A 23,580-nucleotide genomic window follows, 5' to 3' on the forward strand; every position below is an offset into this window, starting at 1 on the left:
AAAGAAATGTTTTAAGCAGTGAAGACTAAGGCTGCATGTCTTCCTTTGGTGATGTGGGGAGGGTAGACCCTCTGCCTTATGAAAACCTCCGCCAGAACCAAGCTACACAAAACATTTTGGCTGCCATCCTAGAACAGTGCCAGGCTGTTTTTTATTTTTGCGTGAGACTCCCTCAATTGAGACAGTGTGGGACTGTCACTTTGATGCACACAGAGAACAAAGAATAATATAGCACGGGGGGGAATTTCTTTTGCCCCTTTAAAGTCAGGTTAGCATTTTGTTTTCTTTGACAGGTCTTGAAAAGACCCAAGAAACAAAAGTTATGCTGAAGAAAGAATCAACTGCCTAAAGAAATTAGAGTGAGTACAATATTGTCGACGGTTTAAAAGCCATGGGAGAGATTAACATTTAAAAAAATCAGACTAAAAGGGGTCCAAATCATATATATACCTGTTTAAGAGGCCAGAGACCAAGAAATACATGATTCATGATCACATAGTCTTATTTAAATTCTAATAGTATATAGGGAGACCATAAAATCTGGCAAAAAAAAAAGAACTAATATAAGTATTAAAATTTTTAGATCACTATTCAAAGACAACTAACTATGTCAACTGCTTTTCTAACCTTGATTTCTCCAAAATTAAATAATCTGACTAAAAGATTATAACATTAGAATCTGAATATTTTATGCCTTTATAGGGAAGGAGGTGATAAACGATCAAAAATGTTTAAAGGATTAAACCACAAATCATCTACGAAGTTGCCACAGACACAAACAGGAAAACCGTCTCTTCTATCCTATTCAATTCTGTACTAGATGCATAGCTAACACAAATGAGAAAGCCAAGTGTGTGCTATTGCAAACTTCAACTAAATATACTACCTGAAATCTGGTGACTAAAACACCAGTAAGCCATTAGCTCCTTGAGGTGTGACCTTTTTCTCTCTAACGCACAAGATAAGAAGAGGTAGAGGTCCATTTTCTACAAACCAAATGAAAAGAAAGAATATACTGTGACAAGCCCAGATCCCACGCTGGCATTCTTTACACTAAGCTCAGCATCGTGTAGAAGCAGCATGCTTCTCTCCCCGCCAATCAGGGCGGGGGTGAGGAGGGAGAGTTGTGAAACTAATACAGCACTGATGAAAAGCACCAAGCAGGGGTGTCCAATCCACGGCCCATGGGCCCCATGCAGCCCAGGATGGCTATGAATGTGGCCCAACACAAAATCGTAAATTAACTTGAAACCTTTTTTTTTACTCATCCGTTTTCATCAGTGTTTATGTACTTAATGTGTGGCCCAAGACAACGCTTCTTCTTCCAGTGTGGCCCAAGGACGCCAAAAGCCTGGACACCCCTGGCACAGAGACGCTTCCTCCTGCACATCCCCACTGAATCGGCTGCTAAAAGACCACCAGCGGCTGGACAGAAACAGCAAGGACTGAAGCACTGCCTCAGACGTTCCACACGGAGGCACGGGGCACTTTCCACCTGAGCCTATCTAATTCCTGACAAAATGGCCCCCTGCCCGGTTCTGCTCAGGGCCACAAATTCTGATAGCAATCACATCAGTGTTGGGAAAGGCGATGGGGGAGAGAGAACGTGGGGAAGAAACCAAGTAAGAACTGTGGCTGAACTTCAAACAATATATGGATTTTCTTTATTATGCAAATCAGTGGCCCTGCACAGCACTTTGGGAATACAAAATCTGTGGTAAAGGTTTCAGGTACAAAGATTTACTCTGGGTGGCAAGGGTAAGTCTGCCGTATAATCAAAGAATGCATTATTTTGCTCCTCACTGTTCTCCTTTTACATTTCCTTTCTTTCCTCTAGGATATACTGCTGATGCTATTACCACGTGGGCCACTGATAGTTGTAGGCGAGGCATTCATGTATTGCCAAAGTGGTCCAGAGAATGATGTCTGGCTGGCTTTAGTTCAACAAGAATATGATGCAAAACGAGGAAGCAAAAAGAATGAAAGGTATAGAAAAAGCTAGCCAGTAGCCTGATTTTTCCTGTTTATTATTGATGCAAATGAAATGGGTGGGGGGCGGGGGTGTATCTAGAAAAAGCAGCCAAACTGACAGGATTACAAAGAAAGATTAAAGGAGTTAAGTGTGTGTAACTTGGCTGACAACCAAGGAACAATATGAGAGCTGTCCGCAACTCTCCAAAATATATACATAAAAAGAAGAGCGGGGAATTTTTATCTACTATGGACGTGTGAATATATGAAGTAAAAATGAGATAAAATAAAAATAAAGAAATCTGACTTCAAGTAGCACAGGAAGTAATCTGGTAACATTTAAGAAAGGCTGCTTCCTTCTCTTTAGAAACAGTTATCACCTTACTGACCCACAGTGCAGTAAAGTGTGGACGATAGGAAATAAACACATACTGCCAGAGGACTGAATTGAGATCGAGAAACACATTTGCTTACCTGGTGATCCAGACAGACTTCTGTCTTTTTTACACACATCCAATCTGGCTAATGCAGAGGTACCTGCGAGATCACGAAGGGCATAGTTAAGTTGTTGTCTTCAAAATAAACCCAGCCTGAATTCTGAATCCTGGCCTGGACAAGAGTTTACTTGAATGATCTAGTAGTTTGATTCTTGGATATTTCAAGATGTGAGAAGAACCTCCAAAATCAGTAATGTTCTGAGTCTTAACTAGTAACAGCCTTTTTTCAGTCTTTCCAAGGATTTCCCACAGCAATTAAAATATAAAATAATAATAATAATAATTCAGATTAGAGGTCCTTAACCTTGGTGACTGGATGGCCTTCAGGAGTCTATACAGTCCTGAATGACATATGTATAACAGGGGTGTGCACCCTTTTGGCAACTCTGGGCCACACTGGAAGAAGAGTTGTCTTGGGCCACCCATTAAATACACAAACACTAACAAAAACAGATGAGCAAAAAAAAAAAAAGGTCCGTGCATGATTTCTGCGCCATCTGCCACCCCAGATATGAAAAAAGTCCTCACATAATTACTCTAGATATACCGCAGCCCTTTCAATAATCTTTTAAAGTCACTGAGCAGGTCCCAAGTTTGCAATCACTAATATAGAAAATGTAAGTAATAAGTAATAAGTAATTACTTATTACTTACACATCTAAGTAATTAGATTATTACACATCTTAGATTATTACACATCTAAGTAATAAGATGTCACTGATTTTTAAAATAGTTTTTATTATAAAAGAGGCTACATCAAACTAGTGGGATGTTTGACACTGTGTTTGAGAAACCAGTGCATCAACATCTGGTGTGATAGAAGCAGTTGCAATGCTCAGTGAGTTCTCAAGGTGCTCATCACCTATTTTGGTTCTAATTTTACTCTTAATGTGTTTCATTCTTGAAAATAGTTGCTTGCAAATGTAGTTGCTGCCAAATAGCGGTGGCATGAATGAGGCATGATTGTGAAGCAAGGGATATTTGTTTCTGGGAAAATAGGACCTATGAAAGTCCAGTAAAGAGACAAGATCAAGTTTTTCTTTAAGTTGAACATCCATAGCGTTTTAAGTTGAAAATACTTTAATTGGAAAATGAAATAATGTTTTAAGTAAATTTATGATTTTGTGTTGGGCCACATTCATAGCCATCCTGGACCACTGATGTAAAATTTGTGGGTTTATATAAATGGATATCTCTCTGTAGAGAAGGTCGATAGTTTCTCAAGTTTGCAAAAAGGTCCATAATCCAAAAAGCTGTCAAGAACCTTTGCTGAAGATAGTCTAAAAATCTCAGAGGCAGGTTTAAATGTATATGAATAATCAGGTCAGAATTGGGATGTTCACACTAAGGAAACAACGGAGGTATACAAACTCTTGCAGATCTCGGGTAAATATCCTAAAAACACTATCTGGCAGAGCATTACTTCAGCTTTCAACTGTTACTAATTTACACAGCCCTATATTCTCCGCAAGCCAGGCACAGTGAACAGCAAAAGATGTTAGCATATACCCAAGGATGGATATTGTGACGTTCCTGTTCTGTATATATTAAAGTCAGAATCCTTAGGTACACGGATGCAGACAAAGTCAAAATGAACAAAGTAACTCATCCAAAAAGGATCCTTTATGACAAGCAAAAAGGGGGAGCCGGCAAAGCTAAAAAGAAATGTGGCTCCCAAACAGTTTACATAAGGCAAAATCACAGGATGACCCAACACATCTTTTAAAAGAATTATTTTAAATAGTAATCACAGACTCAGAATAACCTGTATCAGAAAGAAAGCAGGTCAGAGAAACTTCCAGGCACCAACTCTGAATGAGACAGGAAAGCATTGACAGCAACAGAGAGAATCTTGTGTCACTGCCCTCTCCCCGAAAAAAGGTTAAGAATGAAAACCTAAGAAGACATAAACCAAGTGTGTGTGTGGGCTGGGAGCGGGGAGGGGGAGGTACTTTTGAGATGGCCTGCTTGAAATAATAATCATGTAGTATATTCTCTCAAAAAATAATTAACCTCCTGAGCATCCAGCAGGCACAGCAGTCTGTGCTGGGAATTCTGCAGAGGACAAGACAAAGTTTGCCCTTCTGTACCTTAATTTTGGGGAGGGGAGAAAGGATACAGGCAAATTAGTGTATCGGCAACATCATTTCAGTTGTGACACATGATATGAAAGAAGTAAACAAGATGATGTGACGGAGGCATGGGAGAATGACCTACATCTATCTAGTACGTCAGTGATGTTCACTCCAGTTCTCAAAGTTAGTCAAGATCTTAGAGAACTGAGAGTGAGAAAGGACCACAGGGAGAGCTAGTCACACCTCCTAATTTCACAGACGAGGACAGGAGAGCTATTCTGGAAGACAAAGTATCACAACCTCATTATCTCGAAATATCAAAATACACACACCTAGACTGAGTTATGATTTTTATGATACATGTTCCGCCTTTATAAGAGAAGCCTGAACAAGTAACAGAATGGCATTTCTGAATCTTTTAAAAAACTGACTGAGGATAATGTATACTCTGTACCCTTAATATTTAACAAAGAACCACATTCAAACCGAATTCCTGGCCAGTTGCATTCTATTAAAAGAATTTTGTTTTTTGCTTCTACAGACTAGTGATCAATTTCTGCTGTCAAAGAAAGGTGGGGGGATAGGGGGAGGCATAGTAACCTGCCTCCAAGAAGGCCCCCAAATCCTCATCTGTGTTATTCATGCCTTTGTGTAGTCCCCTCTCTCACTGTATCAGGCTGGTCTGAATGAAAAACAGAATACAGAGGAAGTGATGGTATCTGACTTCCGAGGCTAGGTCCTGACAGATACTGTGCCTACCCCTTGTTCTTTTCTTTCAGATAACTTGCTCTGGATGTTTGTTACATCAGGAGATGTAACACAAACAGCCCTATGGACTGGTCCATGTAGCCTCTTGCCAAATAGTAAGAATCAACTTAACAGCATAATACATGAGCCATTCTTAATTTAATCTTTTTATTAAGTATATTTTATTGATTATTCTATTACAGTTGTACCATTTTCCCCTCTGCACCCCTCTGCCAGGTACCCTCATTTCCTCCAGCAATGCCCCCCCCCACCTTAGTTCATGTCCATGGGTTGTACATTTAAGTTCTTTGGCTTCTCCATTTCCCCTACTATTAACAACCTGTGTCTATTTTGTACCAACCAATTATGCCTCTTATTCCCTGTACCTTTTCCTCCACTTTCCCCCTTCCCCTCCCCACTGATAACCTTCCCCGTGATCTCCATTTCTGTGATTCTGTTCCTGTTCTAGTTGTTTGCTTAGTTTGTTCCTTTGTTTTTAGGTTCAGTTGTTGAAAGTTGTGAGCTTGTTGTCATTTTACTGTTCATTGTTTTGATCTTCTTTTTCTTAAATAAGTCCCTTTAACATTTCAAATAAGGGCTTGGTGACAGTTAACTCCTTTAGCTTTACCTTGTCTGGGAAGCACTTTATCTATCCTTCAATTTTTTAATGATAGCTTTGCTGGATAGAGTACTCTTGGATGTAGGTCCTTGCTTTTCATCTCTTTGAATACTTCTTGCCAGTTCCTTCTTGCCTGCAAGGTTTCTTTTGAGAAATCAGCTGATAGTCTTATGGGAACTCCTTTGTAGGTAACTGTCTCCTTTTCTTTTGCTGCTTTTAAGATTCTCTGTTTATCTTTAACCTTTGGCATTTTAATTATGACATGTCTTGGTATGGTCTTCTTTGGGTCCAATTTGTTGGGGATTCTCTGAGCTTCCTGGACTTGTATGTCTATTTCCTTTGCCAAATTTGGGACATTTTTTAAATTATTTTTTTCAAATAAGTTTTCAATTTCTTGATCTTCCTCTTCTCCTTCTGGCACCCCTATGATTCAGATATTGGTGTTTAAAGTTGGACAAAAGGTTCCTAACCCTCTCATTTTTTTGAATTCTTGTTTCTTCCTTCTGTTCCAGTTGAATGTTTACTTCTTCCTTTTGTTCCAAATCATTGATTGGAGTCCCAGCTTCCTTCCCTTCAACTGTTGGTTCCCTGTATATTTTTCTTTATTTCACTTTGTATAGCCTTCACTTCTTTTATTTTGTGACCATACTCAACCAATTCTGTGAGCATCCTGATTACACAGTGTTTTGAACTCTGCATCTGATAGGTTGGCTATCTCCATGTCACTTAGTTCTTTTTCTGGAGTTTTGGTCTGTTCCTTCATTTGGGCCATACTTCTTTATCTCCTCAATTTTGCAGCCTCCCTGTGTTTCTGTGTATTAGATAGAGCTGCCTGGACCCCCTGTGTCAATGTACCTGTGATGCTGCAAGGGGTAGGGCCAAGATTGAGGAATTCTTCAGGGTGGTGTAACTCACTTCATTGCTTTGTGGCACTGTATGTGGGGGAGGGGTCAGAGAGGGAACAATGCCGATTGCATGTCTCTATCACATCATGCCAGTCACTTCCCCCACTTCTTATAAGCAACTGGCACCCTTCTAGCTGCTGCCCTGGTGCTGATGCCCAAAGTGAGTGGGTTTGTGTATGTTCTAGGATGCTGTGGGCCCTTTCAATGGACTCTCCTGAGAGACTGGCATTTTCTTCCACCGCCCCAACCCCCACTGGTTTTTACAGCCAGAGTTTATGAGGTTTTATTTTCTAGTTGCTAGAATCCTGGGCTGCGCGGTCTGGCCTGGGGCTGGGATCACTTGCTCCGCAGTTGTCCCTCCCAGTTTTTATCTACCACACGTGAATGTGGGACTGCCTGTCCCACCAGCCACCACAGCCACTGCCTCGCAGCCACCACCTCACCACACCACACAGCATCCCTCTGCCCCACCTACCCATTTAGATGAGTGTTTCTTCTTTAAATCCCTGGTTGTCGGACTGCCATACAGTTCAATTTTCTGGCAGTTCTGGTTGTTTTTCTTTTTATATTTGTTGTTATCCTTCTTATGGTTGTGTGAGGAGGCAAAGCGAGTCTACATACACCTCCATCTTGGCCAGAACTAATTTAATCTGTATTTTTTTTTCCATTACCATTTAGTACCATTTTTCCATTTCTATCACCACACTGTTGTCTACCTCCATGAGTCCTTTTTACTTTTTGTTGAATTTTTAAATGGATTATCCAGGCTGCTCAAATATTCAGGTGACTATTGCCCTGGGTAACGTCTTGACTGCCACTCATGAGACAGATCAAGAGCCAGAACCACCCAGCCTGTACTCTAACTTTCTAGCATACACTCGAACTTCCTGTATCACACAGCCTTGAAAGCGAAAAGCTACATTTCCCAGGTGCATTTGCATCAGGCCTCCTACAGGGGACCCAGATTCTACTAACCAGACAAATCCATATAAGACCTAGAAAGAAGTGAGCAAATCAAGGTGGTAACTATCTACACAATGAGATCAAATCTTGTGAAGGCATTTTATTCTTCTAACAATCACGTAGATATTCTAATAAATGATCCCTAGTATCATATGTTCCAAGTAGCAAGTGACAATGGATTTTTGTATAGAATAGTATAACTGGGTGTCTCTCTTGACTTGTGTTTTCTTTGCTTATTAACAGTCAGGTTAAGTCCCTTGGTACCTCTAGAAATTTGTAGTGTGTAATATCTCCCTTCTTGCTTAAACTAGCCAACTGCAACTTAAACTAGCTGTTGCTTAAAACTAAGACCCCACTCTATCACACACAAATTCTCCTATCCCATACCACTTTCACTCCTATTTCATAACTGACCCTCTTCTATTCCATTAGTAATCCCTCCATGTGTACACCCAATACTATTCATCATGCCTTTTCTAAAAACCCACTTCATCAGTTTTCTCCTTTTCCTCCTATTTCAATCTTTTCCGCTCCACTGGCTCTCCTTCACAAATAATACACTTCTTTCAACTTTACCAACTATGCCTGTCAAACTTCATAAAACAATGATATAGACTTAATGGCTTCACTTCAACTGAAACTACCACAACTCGGCTTCCTTAGTCATCACTCTACTAAAATAGTCATTGCTAAGACTGGCGATAACCAAATGACTGCCTATTTTCACTCCTCACACTGCTAAACTGTGGCATCTGGCACTCCTCCCCACCAGCCTTTCTGCAATTCACTTCCATTGGTTTTCAGGGCATGTCCACCTTGCTAATCTCCTCTGTCCTATCGATTTTATCTATTCTACCTGTGGCTCATTTTCTAGAAATTCCCTAGGGTTTTGTCCTTAGAGATATTATAATTTCATTCTATCCCTGACTTCAAGATCTCAATTAGCATCTATATATTCAGCGATTATTCCCAAATCCAAACCTTTCCCACTACCTCTTTTCACACTACAAACTTTTCATTTCTATCCGCCTATGAGATGCATCTAGCTTTATCATTTGTTGTAAAATATTTTTTTAAAATCCTCCCTAACTTAAAAGAACAAATTTAAAAGTAGTTTCAAAAGTACTTAATTACTGTGTGTCCAATACTATAATCACTAGACCATGTGCTTATGGGGCAGTTGAAATGTGGCTAGTCCGAACTGAGATGGACTGTAACTATGCAGAATAGATTTTTAAGGACAATGCAAAAATAAGAATGTAAAACATACTGGTAATTTTATGTTGATTACATTTTGATACATTGGGTTAAATAAAATACATTAGCAAAATTAGTTAAACTTATTTCTTTTTCCTTACTTAACGCAGGCACTAAAAAATTAAAAATTATTGCATTATAGTTGTATTGAACAGTGCTGCTCTACATACACAACAAGAACGTGAAGAAATATATATATATATATGCCCTGTTTTCAACTAACAAGGAAAAAAAACAAAAAAAAATTGTTGTTTTTTTTTTTTTCTCAAGTCATCCTCACATTTTAGTTCTGGAGTCAAGATTTACAAGTTACCTAAATCTCAAAATTATAATGTAAGAAATACTAAATTGTATAAAAATCAAATATAAAAATAACTATACCACAGAAATACAAATAGCTAGCATTTGATATCCACTATACAATTATATCACATGATTTATTCATCACATCTCTGAAGTACATAATATTGTTACTTCACACAGTTAAGAAACCTAAGCCAGAAAGAAGTTATGTAACTCGCCCAGGGTCATGTTCTTAGGCCTCAAACCCTGGCAATCTAGCTCTAGATCCCACACTCTCAATCACTACTTTTTACTGACTCAATAAAAGTAAAATTTAAAAGAACAAAAAACACTCTCAGATGGTTCCCAGAATTCTTGAACTTATACACTAAACTAAGATCAGATTTATCAAATTAAATAAAGCCAAGTATAAATACAAATATAAGAGCAGACAGAAAATGGAAATTTAGAAGCTAAACTAGATACTGTACACATGAAATAATGAAATACAGGAATCTGCTCTGAGCCCTACATGTCCAAGTGAGAATTCCTCAAGAACAAGAGAACATTACTGAGGCCCATGAAAACTATCTAGGCCTCAGAAACACGGCAATCTATTAAGGCCACAGGGGCAAGTCAGGCCTTGCTTCATAACCCTGGGACCTTCCAAAGATTTGTATGTAATTCTGCTTCACAAAGTTGCAAGCAAAGGTAGGAGATGTTAGTTCTCGAACTAACTTCAATGTTCAAAAAAAATTACAGAAATACTTCGTATCTGAATAAGGCTATACATTCTATATTCTCCAATGTAATCTGGCATTTTTTAGAAATTCCAAAATACAATACTCACAAAGCAAATATATAAATCAATGCATGAGAAAAATTAATATATTGATTACATATGTATACACATATTTCTAGGGTACACAAAAAAGGTTAACACTGGTTACATGTGTACTTGAAAAGGGAGGATTACGGGCCTAGGGTGTATACGAGAGATTGTATAGTCCTTGAACTTTCTGAATTTGAACCAAGTGAACGTAGTAACTACTCAAAAGTTTTAAAAATAATCTTGAATCCAAAAATAAAAATAAAGTGATGCTGGACAGAAAAAGGCATGTAAATCGATTTATTCATACATATGTATACCTGCATAGAGGATATCCTTGATGGCAAGGGGTGAGGGACTTCCGGTCTCACCATTGCCCTCTGGACCTCACTGTCCACCACCAGAGACACACAACAAACAGGCATGCACAGAGGTCATGTCAACTGCTAGATGATGCTGTTCAAATATTTATCTTTAAGAGCCTAAGTGCTTAAAAACATCCAGAAAGAAAACGTACCTAAAAGAAGAGAGAGAATTCTATGAGCTATCAATATAAAAATATACTTCATAATTTTTAAATTATTTAAGGAAAAAATCTGTTTGGAAGTCAGAGTGTCCAAAAGTCAGTGATATAAAGCTTCTTGAAAGTTGGAAGTCTATTACATCATTTGCTTAACACTTGCAAACCAGATTACCTATAGTCTCCAACCTAACATTGCAACCTTGAGTTCTTTTCGTTTGAATATGAAGATGTTCTTTGACCTCTATCTAATCATTGAACAGAAGTGATGCTGCTGACTGGCCAGGGGAGTGACCCACTCCTTCCTCCTTGGAAGAGTCTTCCCTCCCAAAGCTATAGAGCTCCCTCTCAAGAGACTGGCCCCCCCAGAATGATGAGCCCAGCTACTCTGGTCAGGGACACACTACACCCTTCCATTAAAACTTCTCACAAGTCAGAACTTTTCACAAAATCTACACACACACACAAACACAAAATGGCTTATTCACATTAATTTTCTTTGTATTACCATCATTCAATGTCTTCATTTCTAATTTAGTGGTATTTTTAGCCCAATGAAGTGAAATACAGTCAGTTTTTCTCAATCTATCTCAGCTTTACTCTTCCTCTTCTGGGACCCAATTCATGTGATCCTTTAACAACTATTTATTTCACACCAAACTAGATATCTCCCTGAAGCTTACCAATCTACCCTCCAGGCATATTTCTTAAATAAAAGCAGTAGATCTTTGTAAACCTGAAATTTGCATACTAAAGGAACAAATCAACTATCAAAAGACCTAGTAAAATATAGCCGTTGCTCACCTCTAAGCAGAGTTTAAAATTCATTTCAATTTATTAATTTTTTAAAGAAACAGCTATTGACTTTTTCCCTTTGCAAACTACTGTGTTTAATGGCCTAGTTAAATTAGAGGTGATAGTGTGAAGCAAGTGTTTTAAGTTGGTAAATTCTAAACCTTTTAATAAAAGTACATCAGTCAGAAGTTTTAATAAGTCTCAGCAGGACAGAGAAGAATTAACAGTCTGTAGGTATCAAAAGGGGGCGATAGGCAATGATAACCTTAACATTTGCATAAGGATTTATAATTTCATTGCTTAAAGGTTAATGAAATTACGTGGTATTTTGCCCACTCTTATATCCAGCAAACAATTTCACGTCTTAGTTGTATGTCTTTATCAGCTGAATCACATAACAAAAGAAATAACTCCTTTTACAATTAATCTACTGCATTTTCACTTGTACTCACTCCTTGGTTCACAACTATCATTACCTGTTTTAACCAGTAACTGGTGCCCTAAGACAAAAAACATAAGGTTTCCAACAGCATCTCAGGAAAAAAAGAACAAACTCATAACCAGAACTTTAAATGTACAGTAAGTTCAAAGATGTTTGCTTTTTAAACATTTAGATATATTCCTTTACCTACTTTACACTTCAAGTCAGCTATTGGGACATAGTTGTTTCTCCCAACTATCAACGTAAAACCCACCCAAGATATTGATGAAGGTATTCAAGAAATTACTTGAAAAGGAATGGAAACATGCTAACAATAAACACAAATAGCGGCTTGGCCAAAAAGTCTGTATGGTTTTTTCTGTAAAATAAAAGACACTTTTCATTTTCACCAGTAACTTCATTGATTTGGATATTTTGAGTATGTCGGCTATCTCCCCCTGTTGGCTTTAGTGCATAGAGACCAGAGGTGCTGCTAAACATCTTCCAATGCACAAGACAGCCCCACAGCAGAGAATTATTTGGCCAAAATGTCAATAGTAGCAAGAAACTTCACAAACCACTTTTGACCGTTCAGTCAGTCATAGTACCTTCTCCACACACTGCACAAATCTTTGTGCTTCAGTGGCGTTTTTACCATTATTGAAATAATAAGGCACAGCACACTAAAAATCTTGCATATCTTCTTCCATTTTCAGTATTAAAATTGGCTGCATAAAATTCACTAATTTTGAGAGCTGTCACAATACAATCTAACAAAATCATTTCAAATGAAGTTAGAAAACTAAGCATTATTATAGAGCCATTGTACGGGGAAAAAACGAAACAAATTTTTTGGCCATCCCAATAATTAGAACAGGTAAAATAATAAAATAATTCTAGGCTTCGGCAATTGTTTTAAAATTTCGTGGAGCAAAACCACACACCACTGTGGCTTTGCTTCACTAAGCACCCAGGAGGTGTTCAAGGCCAGCACTTTGCTTGGTACCCAAGTTCTAATGGAAAACTGCAGAGTTTAACTTTAGCTTTAGGCAGAATGGTGTCTCCTACTCAGGCTGCACATTAGAATCACCTGAAGGGCTTTAAAAAAAGAAAAGAAAGACAAGGAAAAATACTGATACACACATGCCCCAAACCAGAGATTCTAGTTTCACCTGTAATTTTTAGAAATTCCCCAGGGGATTCTGACATCCAGCTGGGGCTGAGAAATCTGCTATAAAGCACTGGTATCAAAGGGTAGTTCCTGGACCTGCAGCAGTTGGGAACTTCTTAGAAATGCAAATTGTCAGGCAGGCCCCATTCTAGTCCATCTGAAAGGAAACTTTGGGATCGGACCTAGCAATCCGTATTTTGAGAAGCCCTTCACGGGATTCTGATGTACAATGTTTGAAAAGCATTGCTTTACACTTGATTTTAGCCAAAAGGCTGAGAAGCAATTGAAAAATCACTGCTTTCAAGTTAAAAACAAAACAAAACTGGATTTTCAATCCTGCCTTCACAGTCTACTGGCTATACGACCTTTATTCAGCTCTCTAAAACTCACTTTCCTTACATGCTAAATACTAGATGAGAGTTGGCTAACCGTTGTTCTACACGTACTATTTACCAAAGAACGTGGTAATAAGAACTTCACATACGTTATATGATTTAACAACAAGCTTACCCAGTAGATAGTACTGTACATCATTTATACCCAAAGATTATGGAACTCATCCAAGTCCAAAAAGCAAGTAAACAATCAGAATTTAAATGCAAGTTTTCAAATTCCAAAATCAAAGCTCTTTCCCTATTCCACAAAAATATGCTTGCTGGTCTGCCCTCCAACCACCCCTCCAATGGTCCCTTCCTCCTTCCCTCTCTTCCTTTCTTCCTCCCTCCCTCTTTCTTTCCCTTCTCCCTTCACTCCCATCTATCCCTGTCTTTCTCACTTTCTTTGAGAGAACACTTACTTGCCTACGATAGAGTAAGAGATTACCTAGCATATATTGCAGTATTTACTGAGTGACCACAAAGTGCTTAGCATTCTGCCATATGCCAGAAAGAAAGGGATTGAACTTTTTTAAATTTAAAAATCATAGTAATGAAGCTAACTGTAGACACACATTTGCAACACATATGATTTAGTTCTAAACTGGTGAGTCAAGAACAGAAGTAACCCAAGAGTTCATGGGACAGCAGCTCAGAGACGAGCATGATGCCAGAACGAATTATGGCTTATATTCTGGAACAGGGCGAAAAGTCTGTCCTGCACCAGGGGAGAAACAAGGGTGACAGAACGTAGAAAACAAAGCTAAGCAAGCCAAATGGGTCCAGACTACAAATTAGCGTAAGAAGATTTTGACTTTACTGTAGCAAAAATATGTTTTTTCACAGAATATTTTGATGCACTAATAGTACAAAGGTAAAGTTACAATCAATCATAGATACCTAGTCTTGAAAACACATCAACCTGGGATTATACTGAAGGAAAAAAAGCAGGAGAAAAAAGTCGTTTCTATTACTAGCAGTGGTATGATCCACTCTTTACTACAGTGTTTTCACAGGCAATTTACATGCACGACACAGTATTTTCAATCATTTACTAATTCAACCAACACTGGCTTATCGCATTGAGTTAGGCACCAAGGAAAAAAGATAAATAAGAGCATTTATGTAAGAAGCAGACTGCCATAAAGTTATTAGGAATTCAGAAGGCCACTACAGACAGACCAATTCTTTGGAATGACTTTTGTGAAGTTTCTAAAAGTCAGTGAGGTATAAGACACCCAAAATGCCCTACCTATAACATACGTACGAGTCCTCTGTTGGTGCTACCTGAGTCACGCTCATCAGCTCGAAAGTGGAGCAATCCAGCTCTGTCCACATTTATACTTACAGCTAAGAAAGGCAGGCAAACATAAAATCTAGACGTAAGCTTTTCAACATCCATATCATTCATTTCATTTTTCGCTGAAGGCCCAATGAATAACTCTGCTCAGAAACCCACCAGAAGATTCTACCTGTGTATTAGTGAAGGAAAATGTGAGGAAGGATGGACAGACTGCACTCACTAGCACCTCAAGGTCCCAGCTCTGTCAAGGATTGTCTAGTGCTGTGTAACACCTTCTTTAGTTGTACCAGGATCTCACAATTCCACTTTGTCTCTAAGAGCCAATTTAAGAAGCATGCATATACACCATGCTATGCTTAAATGACGAAGTGCTAGGGTTATTTTTTCTCAGAATAAATGTGAACTGAATTTGGTATTAGAAATTGCAGCATTTTTCACACTAAATATATTTAAGAATCACTAATATATATTTAGTAAGGCTATTTATTAACAACTTATACAAATATAAGAAGAGAACTGAATCCAACAGTTAAAAACTACTTAAAAGCTCACCTAGTAAAACACTAGCCTTTAACCCACATAGTATCTGGGACACATACAGTGTTAAAACTAAAACAATGGTATAAAAGATTTCCAAGTACTTGCATAATAAATTTCTTTGGTCCCAATATATCCGATTCATGTACACTACTATATTTTACTAAAATTCATCTCATCCTTTAAAAATATAAATTGTATGTAACAATATAAAACTAAAAGACTGACAGTTAATTTCAATCTTTTAGTTCAATTTCAATAAAAAAGTGGTTGGTATAAAATCATCTTTTAAAATATTCAGACAACACCATCGAGATTCTGCATGTGCTTGACTCTATACACATTAAAGAACTTATTTAGATTTACTGAAGCTATACCTGCTGTCAGGAAACAAAAAAAGTTGTGAAGGTTGATCAAACACAACTTTGCCTCAAGTATCATGTTAATGTGTTCTACTAACGCTGTCCTAAAAGTTAACAGTCAATGTGTAATCCAAAGGTTTCTCTTTATTTCTATATTTAAATCATCACAGGTTTGATTAAGCATGCAAATCCCCATGGGCTCAGGGTTCCCATCAAAATGTCTTATAGGAACATTAAAAATTGAATGGGCATAAACAACTCCAACAGAGCGGAGCTCATGACAGCATTGCTGTGATCTTTGTGTTTCATGTGCAGCAAAACTAGGGAAGTTTGCAAGGGAATACGAGCAACTAATTACTGTCTTTTGCTTGAGGGCAGGTGAGCTGATCTCTACAGGTGTCTGAGCTGCAGGGCTCTGCCTACTGCATTGCCTCTTGAAGACATTCTGTGTAACGACTTGCTGAAGCCTTGCAAAACATCTGATAGAATACCAGACTGTTGGGTGCTGAGGAAGTAACATGTTGTGACATCTTCTTAAAGATACCGCTTTGGAGAAACAGCAGCTGGAAAGGCTTTAAATGGTTTGTGATAGAATACTATAAGACAGTATAAAAAATAACAAATATAAAATTTTATCTATCGATCATACACATTAAACAAGGACGCCAATGTTGCCTGAATAAGTAAAGTTTTTCAAAGAAAATACTGTTACTTTCTAAACAAAAAAAAATTTTAATTAAGTAAATAATAATCTCATGCGACACCATCTTTTTTCATTCATGAAAGACAGTGGCCAGTGCTGTGTATACAATTCTAAAAACACACACAAAATTTTTTTTTGAGAAATTACCCACCATGGGAAATCAGGAAACAAAATCGTCATCTGATGACAGGAGAGGTATATATTCCATTCACATATGATGACATTTGCAGGATTAATGTTCCTTATATCTCTCCCATAATACTTGGAAAGAAGTATGCTAAATAATGAAGAGACACACAAACCAGAAACAAATATCCCCCATTCCATCACTTGCTACCTGCACGATCTTGGGCGAGAAATTTAACCTTTCTGTGTTTCACTTTTTTCATGTAGCGATAAACAAGACCCACCTCATCAGCGGTGTTTTACAGTAAGACAGTGTCCTTGAACTATTTGGCCCAGGGAAACCATACAGTTAAGTGCTTAATAAATTGTAATTAACATTATGAAAATTTCATAAATACATTAGTCTCTTGTTCTAGGTAGAGCACAAGCCAATCAAAAAACATCTTGAAAAGTACTGATTCATCGGTGGTGTGTTATTCTGAACTTTGTTATAGGTGCATATTTCTTTTAATTCTCACCAGACGATATGTTTATTGATTTCAGAAAGAGGGGAAGGGAAGGAGAGAGGGAGAAACATGGATGTGAGAGAGAAACATCTTTCCGTCGCCTTCTTGTACACGTCCCAACAGGGGATAGAACCTGCAGCCCGGATATGTGCACTGACAGGAAATCAAATCTACAAACCTTAGCTCTACAGGACTACCTCCAACCAACTGAGCCACACTGGCCAGGGCAGATACATATTTTTAAATAAAAATATATAGCCTGGCTTCTGAGCAGTCAATCAAAAAACACACAAACACTTAAGTAATTCTTGACTTTTTCTGAAAAATCATTCATCTTGATGAAAATATCTTAATTTTAATACTAAAATTTTGAGAAGAAATTAGTTGTTTTACATTCATAAGGATATTGTTGATGGTGTTTTTCATAACATTAAAGCAAAGCAATCTAAATCTTCAATACCAGGTGAACTGATTAAATAAAAAATTTACATTTTATCTATTCAGTAGTTCAATGGTTATATAGTCACCTAAAATAATGTTGCAGAAAAATATGTAATGACATGGAGAAATATTCATATTATGAAATGAAAAAGGACAAGTTAAAATACAGCTAACAAAAAACAGAATGCCCACAAAAATATTTATAGCAATTTTATATATTTTTTCTCAATGCTTCTCTGATTTTCCAAATTTTCTAAATAGTAACACTGTAAATGGAAAAAAAAAAAAAATTTAATGCAACTCATTAATCTACTTAAGTAGTATAGGTTTATGAAGCCTCCCCTAATATCCAAGCCAGAATTAATTTTTCCCTTTCCACCATACTTTGTATGTGTCACCATTAGATTATCCTGGCAATCTGCTCTGTAACACAGGTAATTGTTCATGTCTGTTCTCCCGCTGGATTTAACCTGCTGAAGAACCATGTATAAGCCATCACAGTACAGGCTGAATAGAATATGCCTGACCTTCTGAAGACAATCCCACCCAATGAGAATATCCTTAAAATGGTCTGAGTATCAGCTTAAAAGAAAGTACAGAATCATTACTTTTGAGAAGAACAATATAAAGTATATAAAATATAAGTTCTCAGGTTAGTTGTTCTCATTATTTGGGGGCTGTGCAGATCTCACGTATATTGTCTTGCAAATTGACTTCCAAACATTTTTTTCTTTTGTCTGAAGGCTTCAATGAGGCATTGTTTAAGTGAAGATCTTCAAAATTTCTTCTTTTTTAAAAGTTTATTTTATTCATTATGCTATGTCAGCTGTCCCATTTTTTTCTCCCCTTTATTTGCCTCTGCCCTCCACCTCCCTTTCACCAGCATTCTCCCACCTTAGTTCATGTCCATGGGTCATATATGTAAGTTCTTTGGCTTCTCCATTTCCCATACTATTATTAGCCTCCCCCTGTCTATTCTGAACGTTAACAGTTACGCTTCTTACTCCCTGTACCTTTTCCCCCATTCCTCCCCTCCGCCACCCCACTGGTAACCCTCCCATATACTCTCTATTTCTGTGACTCTGTTCCTGTTCTAGTTGTTGGCTTAGTTCATTTGGGGTTTCTTTTAGGTTCAGTTGTTGATAGTTGTGAGTTTGTTGTCATTTTACTGTTCATATTTTTGATCTTCATTTTCTTAGATAAGTTCCTTTAATATTTCAAAAAGGGCTTGGTGATGATGACCTCCTTTAACTTGACCTTATCTGGGAAGCACTTTATCTGCCCTTCCATTCTAAAGGAAAGCTTTCCTGCATAGAGTAATCTTGGATGTAGGCCCTTGCCTTTCATGACTTGGAATACTTCTTTCCAGCCCCTTCTTGCCTGCAAGGTTTCTTTTGAGAAATTGTCTGATAGCTTTGTGGGAACTTCTTTGTAGGTAACTCTCCTCCTTTCCTCTTGCTGCTTTTAAGATTCTCTCCTTCTCTTTAATCATGGCTAATGTAATTATGATATGCCTTGGTGTGTACTTCCTTGGGTCCAACTTTTTTGGGACTCTGAGCTTCCTGGACTTCCTGAAAGTCTATGTCCCTTGCCAGATTAGGGAAGTTCTCCTTCTTTATGTTTTTAAATAAGTTTTCAATTTGTTGCTCTTCCTCTTCTCCTTCTGGCACCCCTATGATTCAGATGTTGGAACGTTTAAAGTTGTCCCAGAGGTTCCTAAGCCTCTCCTCTCCTAAGCCAGGACTTAAATTGATTTGAATCCCAATTTCCTTCCCTTCACTGTTCATTCCCCTTATTTCACTTTTCGTAACCTTCACTTTTTCTTCTATTTTGCAACCATACTAAACCATTCTGTGAGCATCCTGATTACCAGTGTTTTGAACTCTGCATCTGATAGGTTGGCTATCTCTTCATTGCTCAGTAGTATTTTTTCTGAGCTTTGATCTGTTCTTTCATTTGGACCATATATATTTTGGGGGGGGGGTCTCAGCACACCCATTTAGTGGTAAGGGATGGAGCTTTCCGTGGAGCCTTAGGCACGTGGAGTAGAGCAACCCTTATCACTGTGTTATGGTGTTGTATGTATGTGGGGGAGGGGTCCCAGAGGGAACAATGCCACTTGCTCAGCTCTGTGCTTTCAGTGACTTCCCCCACTAACCACAAGTAAGTTGGGCCCTTCTGGTGCTGATTCCCAGATAGGTGGCTTAGGGTATGTTCTAGGACCCAGTGGGTCTCTTTCCACGAACTCTCCTGTGAGGCTGGGAGTTTCCCCTGCCGTCTCAACCCCAACAGGTTTTTTTAGTCAGAGGTTTTGAGGCTTTATTTCCCCACACTGGAACCCTGGGTTGTGCAGTCTGTCTGGCTCCCCAGGTGTTCCTCCTGGTTTATCCACACACAAATGTAGGACCGCCCGCTCCGCCAGCTGCTGCCCTGCTGCAAGTCCTCTGCACTCTGGCTGCCCGTCTCCACCCCTTCTACCAGTCTGGATGAACGTTTCTTCTTTAACATCCATAATTGTCGGACTTCCAGAAAGTTTGATTTTTCTGGCAATTCCGGTTATTTTTTGTTTTTAAATTTGTTGTTGTCCTCCTTTTGGTTGTGCAAGGAGGCAAAGTGCATCTACCTACACCTCAATCTTGGCCAGAAGTCAAGATCTTCAAGATTTCTTAATAGATCCACATGTATCACTCCAAAATGCCAGTTACTTAAAGATTTGGTTAGTAGAACATGTTACCCAAAGTATTACTATAAATAAGTTAAAATTAGGATTATCTGTCTTCATGTGAGCGCAGGATTTCCAAATTAAGTAGAAATTCAAATATGTTTAGTGGAGCAAATATAAAAAATCGTTTCATAATGTTTGGCTTTTATTTAGAGCTAGTTTCAAAATGATTGATAAATGAAGCAGCACAATTCCAGAAATAGAACTTTTCTGGGCAAAAACAGAAAACTCCACTCATTGTAATATACAAAGAATTCTTAGCTCTTTCCTATATAAAAGAATCAAAGTTCAATCCATTTGATTAAAAGTCAGAAAAGGATTCTAATAGTTCATCTTGGTGGAGCTATTTTCTCCAGGATATCAACCATTACTTTTCGGCATGCTTTTAGAATAGACCATGTATGAGTAAGAGGAGTCACAAAGAACAGAATGTTATGAAGTAGAGAGCTATTTTATCCACCCTCACTCTCCCCTCCAGAGGCCTGAGCAGGAGGGCATAAGGACTTGTCTTATGGCTTTTTACAGAGCAAGATTAAACTGTCTATTGAGTGACAACTGTGAAACAGGAAGAAATTAAATTCTAATGGAATAGGATCTTTAGACTTTTAGTTCTTAAATTATTTATCCACTTTTAAAAACAAACAAGGAGATAAAACTACAAAAGAATAAAGAATAATTTACTTACAACATAATGTGCCATGAGTTGATTTATTTATTAAGTTCCATACAATATATTTAAGTTATTACACAGAGGACACGAGTCAGAACATTTTTAAACCAAAAATATTAGGAATAATTCCAACTGAACTTTATTTGAGTATCTCAAAAACTGTACTGCAATAAAAGATTGTTTATTTTACAAAATATCAATTTACCATCAATTAATATTATATCTTCTGCATTAAGCAAAATACACTACTAAGAATTCTAGAAAAATGCAAACCAATCAACAATACAAAAAGCAGATCATTAAGTGCCTAAGACCTAAGGTATGGGGAGGGGAGAGGCTGACTGCAAGAGGGCATGAGGGAACTTTCTGGAGTGACAGAAATGCTCTGAATCATAATTGTGGTCATAGTTACACAGCTGTAAGCATTTGTCAAAGTTCATCACACTGTTTACTTAACATGGGTACCGTTTACTATCAGTAAATTATACCTGAATAAAATTGATATAAAAATACAGTCATAACAGTTGATCATGGCTGACAATCATTTCAATTACCTAAAGACTTTCATTGCAAAGTTATTGTGTTGCTGACACAAAAGGTTAAAGATACCATGAGTAAACACCAGCAGAATGCTACCATTAGTTTACAGACACCAGTCATGATAAGTTATTACTGAGTTTTCAATGCGCTGCCACTTGGGCTGTACTTACCAATTACTACTTTATAATACTGGCTATTTTTTTTCTCCTGAATTAGGCTTCAGGTAAAAAAAAAAAGTGCAATGTATTTATTACTATCTTCCCAAATCTAGCTCAATTCACTTCGCAAACTAAAGTGTTTATATACACTGATTCCCACCATAAAATATTTCAGAAAAGTAATTATTTCTTCATACTAAACAAGCAACAATTTTTGAAAAATGTATAAGAATAGGTATCATGATTTCTCATACTGGGCAATGTTACTGTGGAAGAGTAATAGAAATTTTCCTTAATCATATTTAAAGATTTCAAACTTAGAATAGTAAAATCTTCAGTGTATACTATATAACCAATATGAGCTTTCAAAAAAGTCACTGTATGAGAGTATAATTTTTTAAAGTGGGAATATTACAATTTTATTTCTTTCCATAGTGACAGTGTCACCATTATATACAAGTTATACAAATTTTACTATAATTACACTACTGTATCTATTTCTAAAAATAACATGACATTTTCACACTTAATAGGAATTGGTTTAAGATGACTTGCTTCATAAATTTAACAAAAAACATTTGAACAGTTTACTAATTATTGTTTTAAAAATTAATTACACAGTAATCAGGATACTGTGATACTGGCAAGAAGAACAAACAAATAGATCAAAGAAACAGACGAGAGAGCCCAGAGATTGACAATAGACATACACAAATACAGTCAACACTTCTTTGACAAATAAAGGCAATTTGATGATTTTTTTTTCTTTTTTAACAGATGGTGATAGACATCTACATGCAAAAATCTGAATCTGAAACAATAGACCTTATGCCCTTCAAAAAAACCCTCAAAATGTATCACGGACCTAACTATAAAACGCAAAAATATAAAACACCTAAAAGATGACGTATCAGAAAATGTAGCTGACCTTGATTTGGCCATGACTTTTAGATACAACACTAAAGGCACAATCCTGAAATAAAAGTTGATAAGTTGGACGTCATTAAAATTAAAAACTTATGCTCTGTAAAACAACATTTGTCAAGAAAATCAGAAGAAAACATTCACTAGGATAAATATTTACAAAAGGCATATATGATAAAAGACTCATCCAAAGCACATGAAGAACTCTTAAAACTCAACAAGAAGGAAATAACCCAATTTAAAAATGAGCAAAAGGTCTGAACAGATATCTCACCAAGGATGATAAACATATGACAAAAAAGCACATGTAAATTCTCATCATCATATGTCATTAGAGAACGGTAAATTAAAACAATCAGATACCACTACATACCTATAAGAATGACTAAAATCCAAAACACAACACTGAAGAGAACATGAAGCAATAGTACTTCTCATTCATTTTCAGTGGGACTGCAGAATGATACAGCCACTTTGGAAGACAGTTTGGCTACTTTTTACAAAAATAAAACTAAATATACTCTTACCATACAATCCACAAATCATGTACCTTGGTATTTATTTAAATAATTTGAAAACATATGTCCACACAAAAGCTTAAACAACAACATTTACAGCAGTTTTATTCAGAATTGTCAAAACATGGAAGCAGACAAGATGTTCTTCAAAAAGTAACTGGATAGCCCTGGCCAGTGTAGCTCAGTCAGTTGGAGCATCATCCCATACCAAAGGGTTTCCAAGTTCTATTCCTGGTCAAACCACATAATCAGGTTGTAGGTTGGGTTCGGGGATTGCATACAAGAAGGCAAACAACTGACGTTTCTCTCTCACATGTATGTCTAGGAGCAAAGTATGATAAATTAACAAAATATGTTAAATTACCAAAAGATTTTAGGTTAAACCATTAAAACCATCTTTGCAATAGATTTTTATTAAAGTTGAAATTAGCTTTCAAAGGATTCAAAATTGTTTTTTGTTAACTGTATATTTTATGTGAAGCATGATGACAGTTCCCTGACACCCATGGACTTACAATCTCAGTAAGAAGACACAATTGACACAAGAGAAATGGATATTAGAAGTGATAAATGATTAGTTGGGAAAAGCATGGGAAAGAAAAATTATGGTTGACTGAAATATCTTTAGCCTTAATAATTCAGGA

The 23,580-nt window shown here is 37.2% G+C and overlaps 1 protein-coding gene across 7 annotated transcripts in view; it reads right to left on the reverse strand.

The window, feature by feature from the left end:
- Positions 1 to 23,580, reverse strand: part of GTDC1 (glycosyltransferase like domain containing 1) — a 369,716-nt gene that overhangs the window by 267,666 nt on the left and 78,470 nt on the right. For 4 of the 7 annotated variants that reach the window (XM_053918630.1, XM_053918627.1, XM_053918628.2 and 1 more), the window contains 2 exons: positions 10,466 to 10,662; positions 2,446 to 2,508 (listed from right to left, as the gene is read on the reverse strand). The exons of 1 other annotated variant lie outside the window; for it this stretch is intronic. In XM_053918630.1, the coding sequence (XP_053774605.1) occupies positions 2,446 to 2,484 (39 nt within the window). In that variant the 5' untranslated portion in view covers positions 2,485 to 2,508; positions 10,466 to 10,662. The remainder of the gene's footprint in view (positions 1 to 2,445; positions 2,509 to 10,465; positions 10,663 to 23,580) is intronic. 2 more of the 7 variants (XM_053918632.1, XM_053918631.2) reach the window with 1 other exon arrangement.

Source organism: Desmodus rotundus, chromosome 2 (genome assembly GCF_022682495.2).
Source record: "Desmodus rotundus isolate HL8 chromosome 2, HLdesRot8A.1, whole genome shotgun sequence".
NCBI classification, from domain to species: Eukaryota; Metazoa; Chordata; class Mammalia; order Chiroptera; family Phyllostomidae; genus Desmodus; species Desmodus rotundus.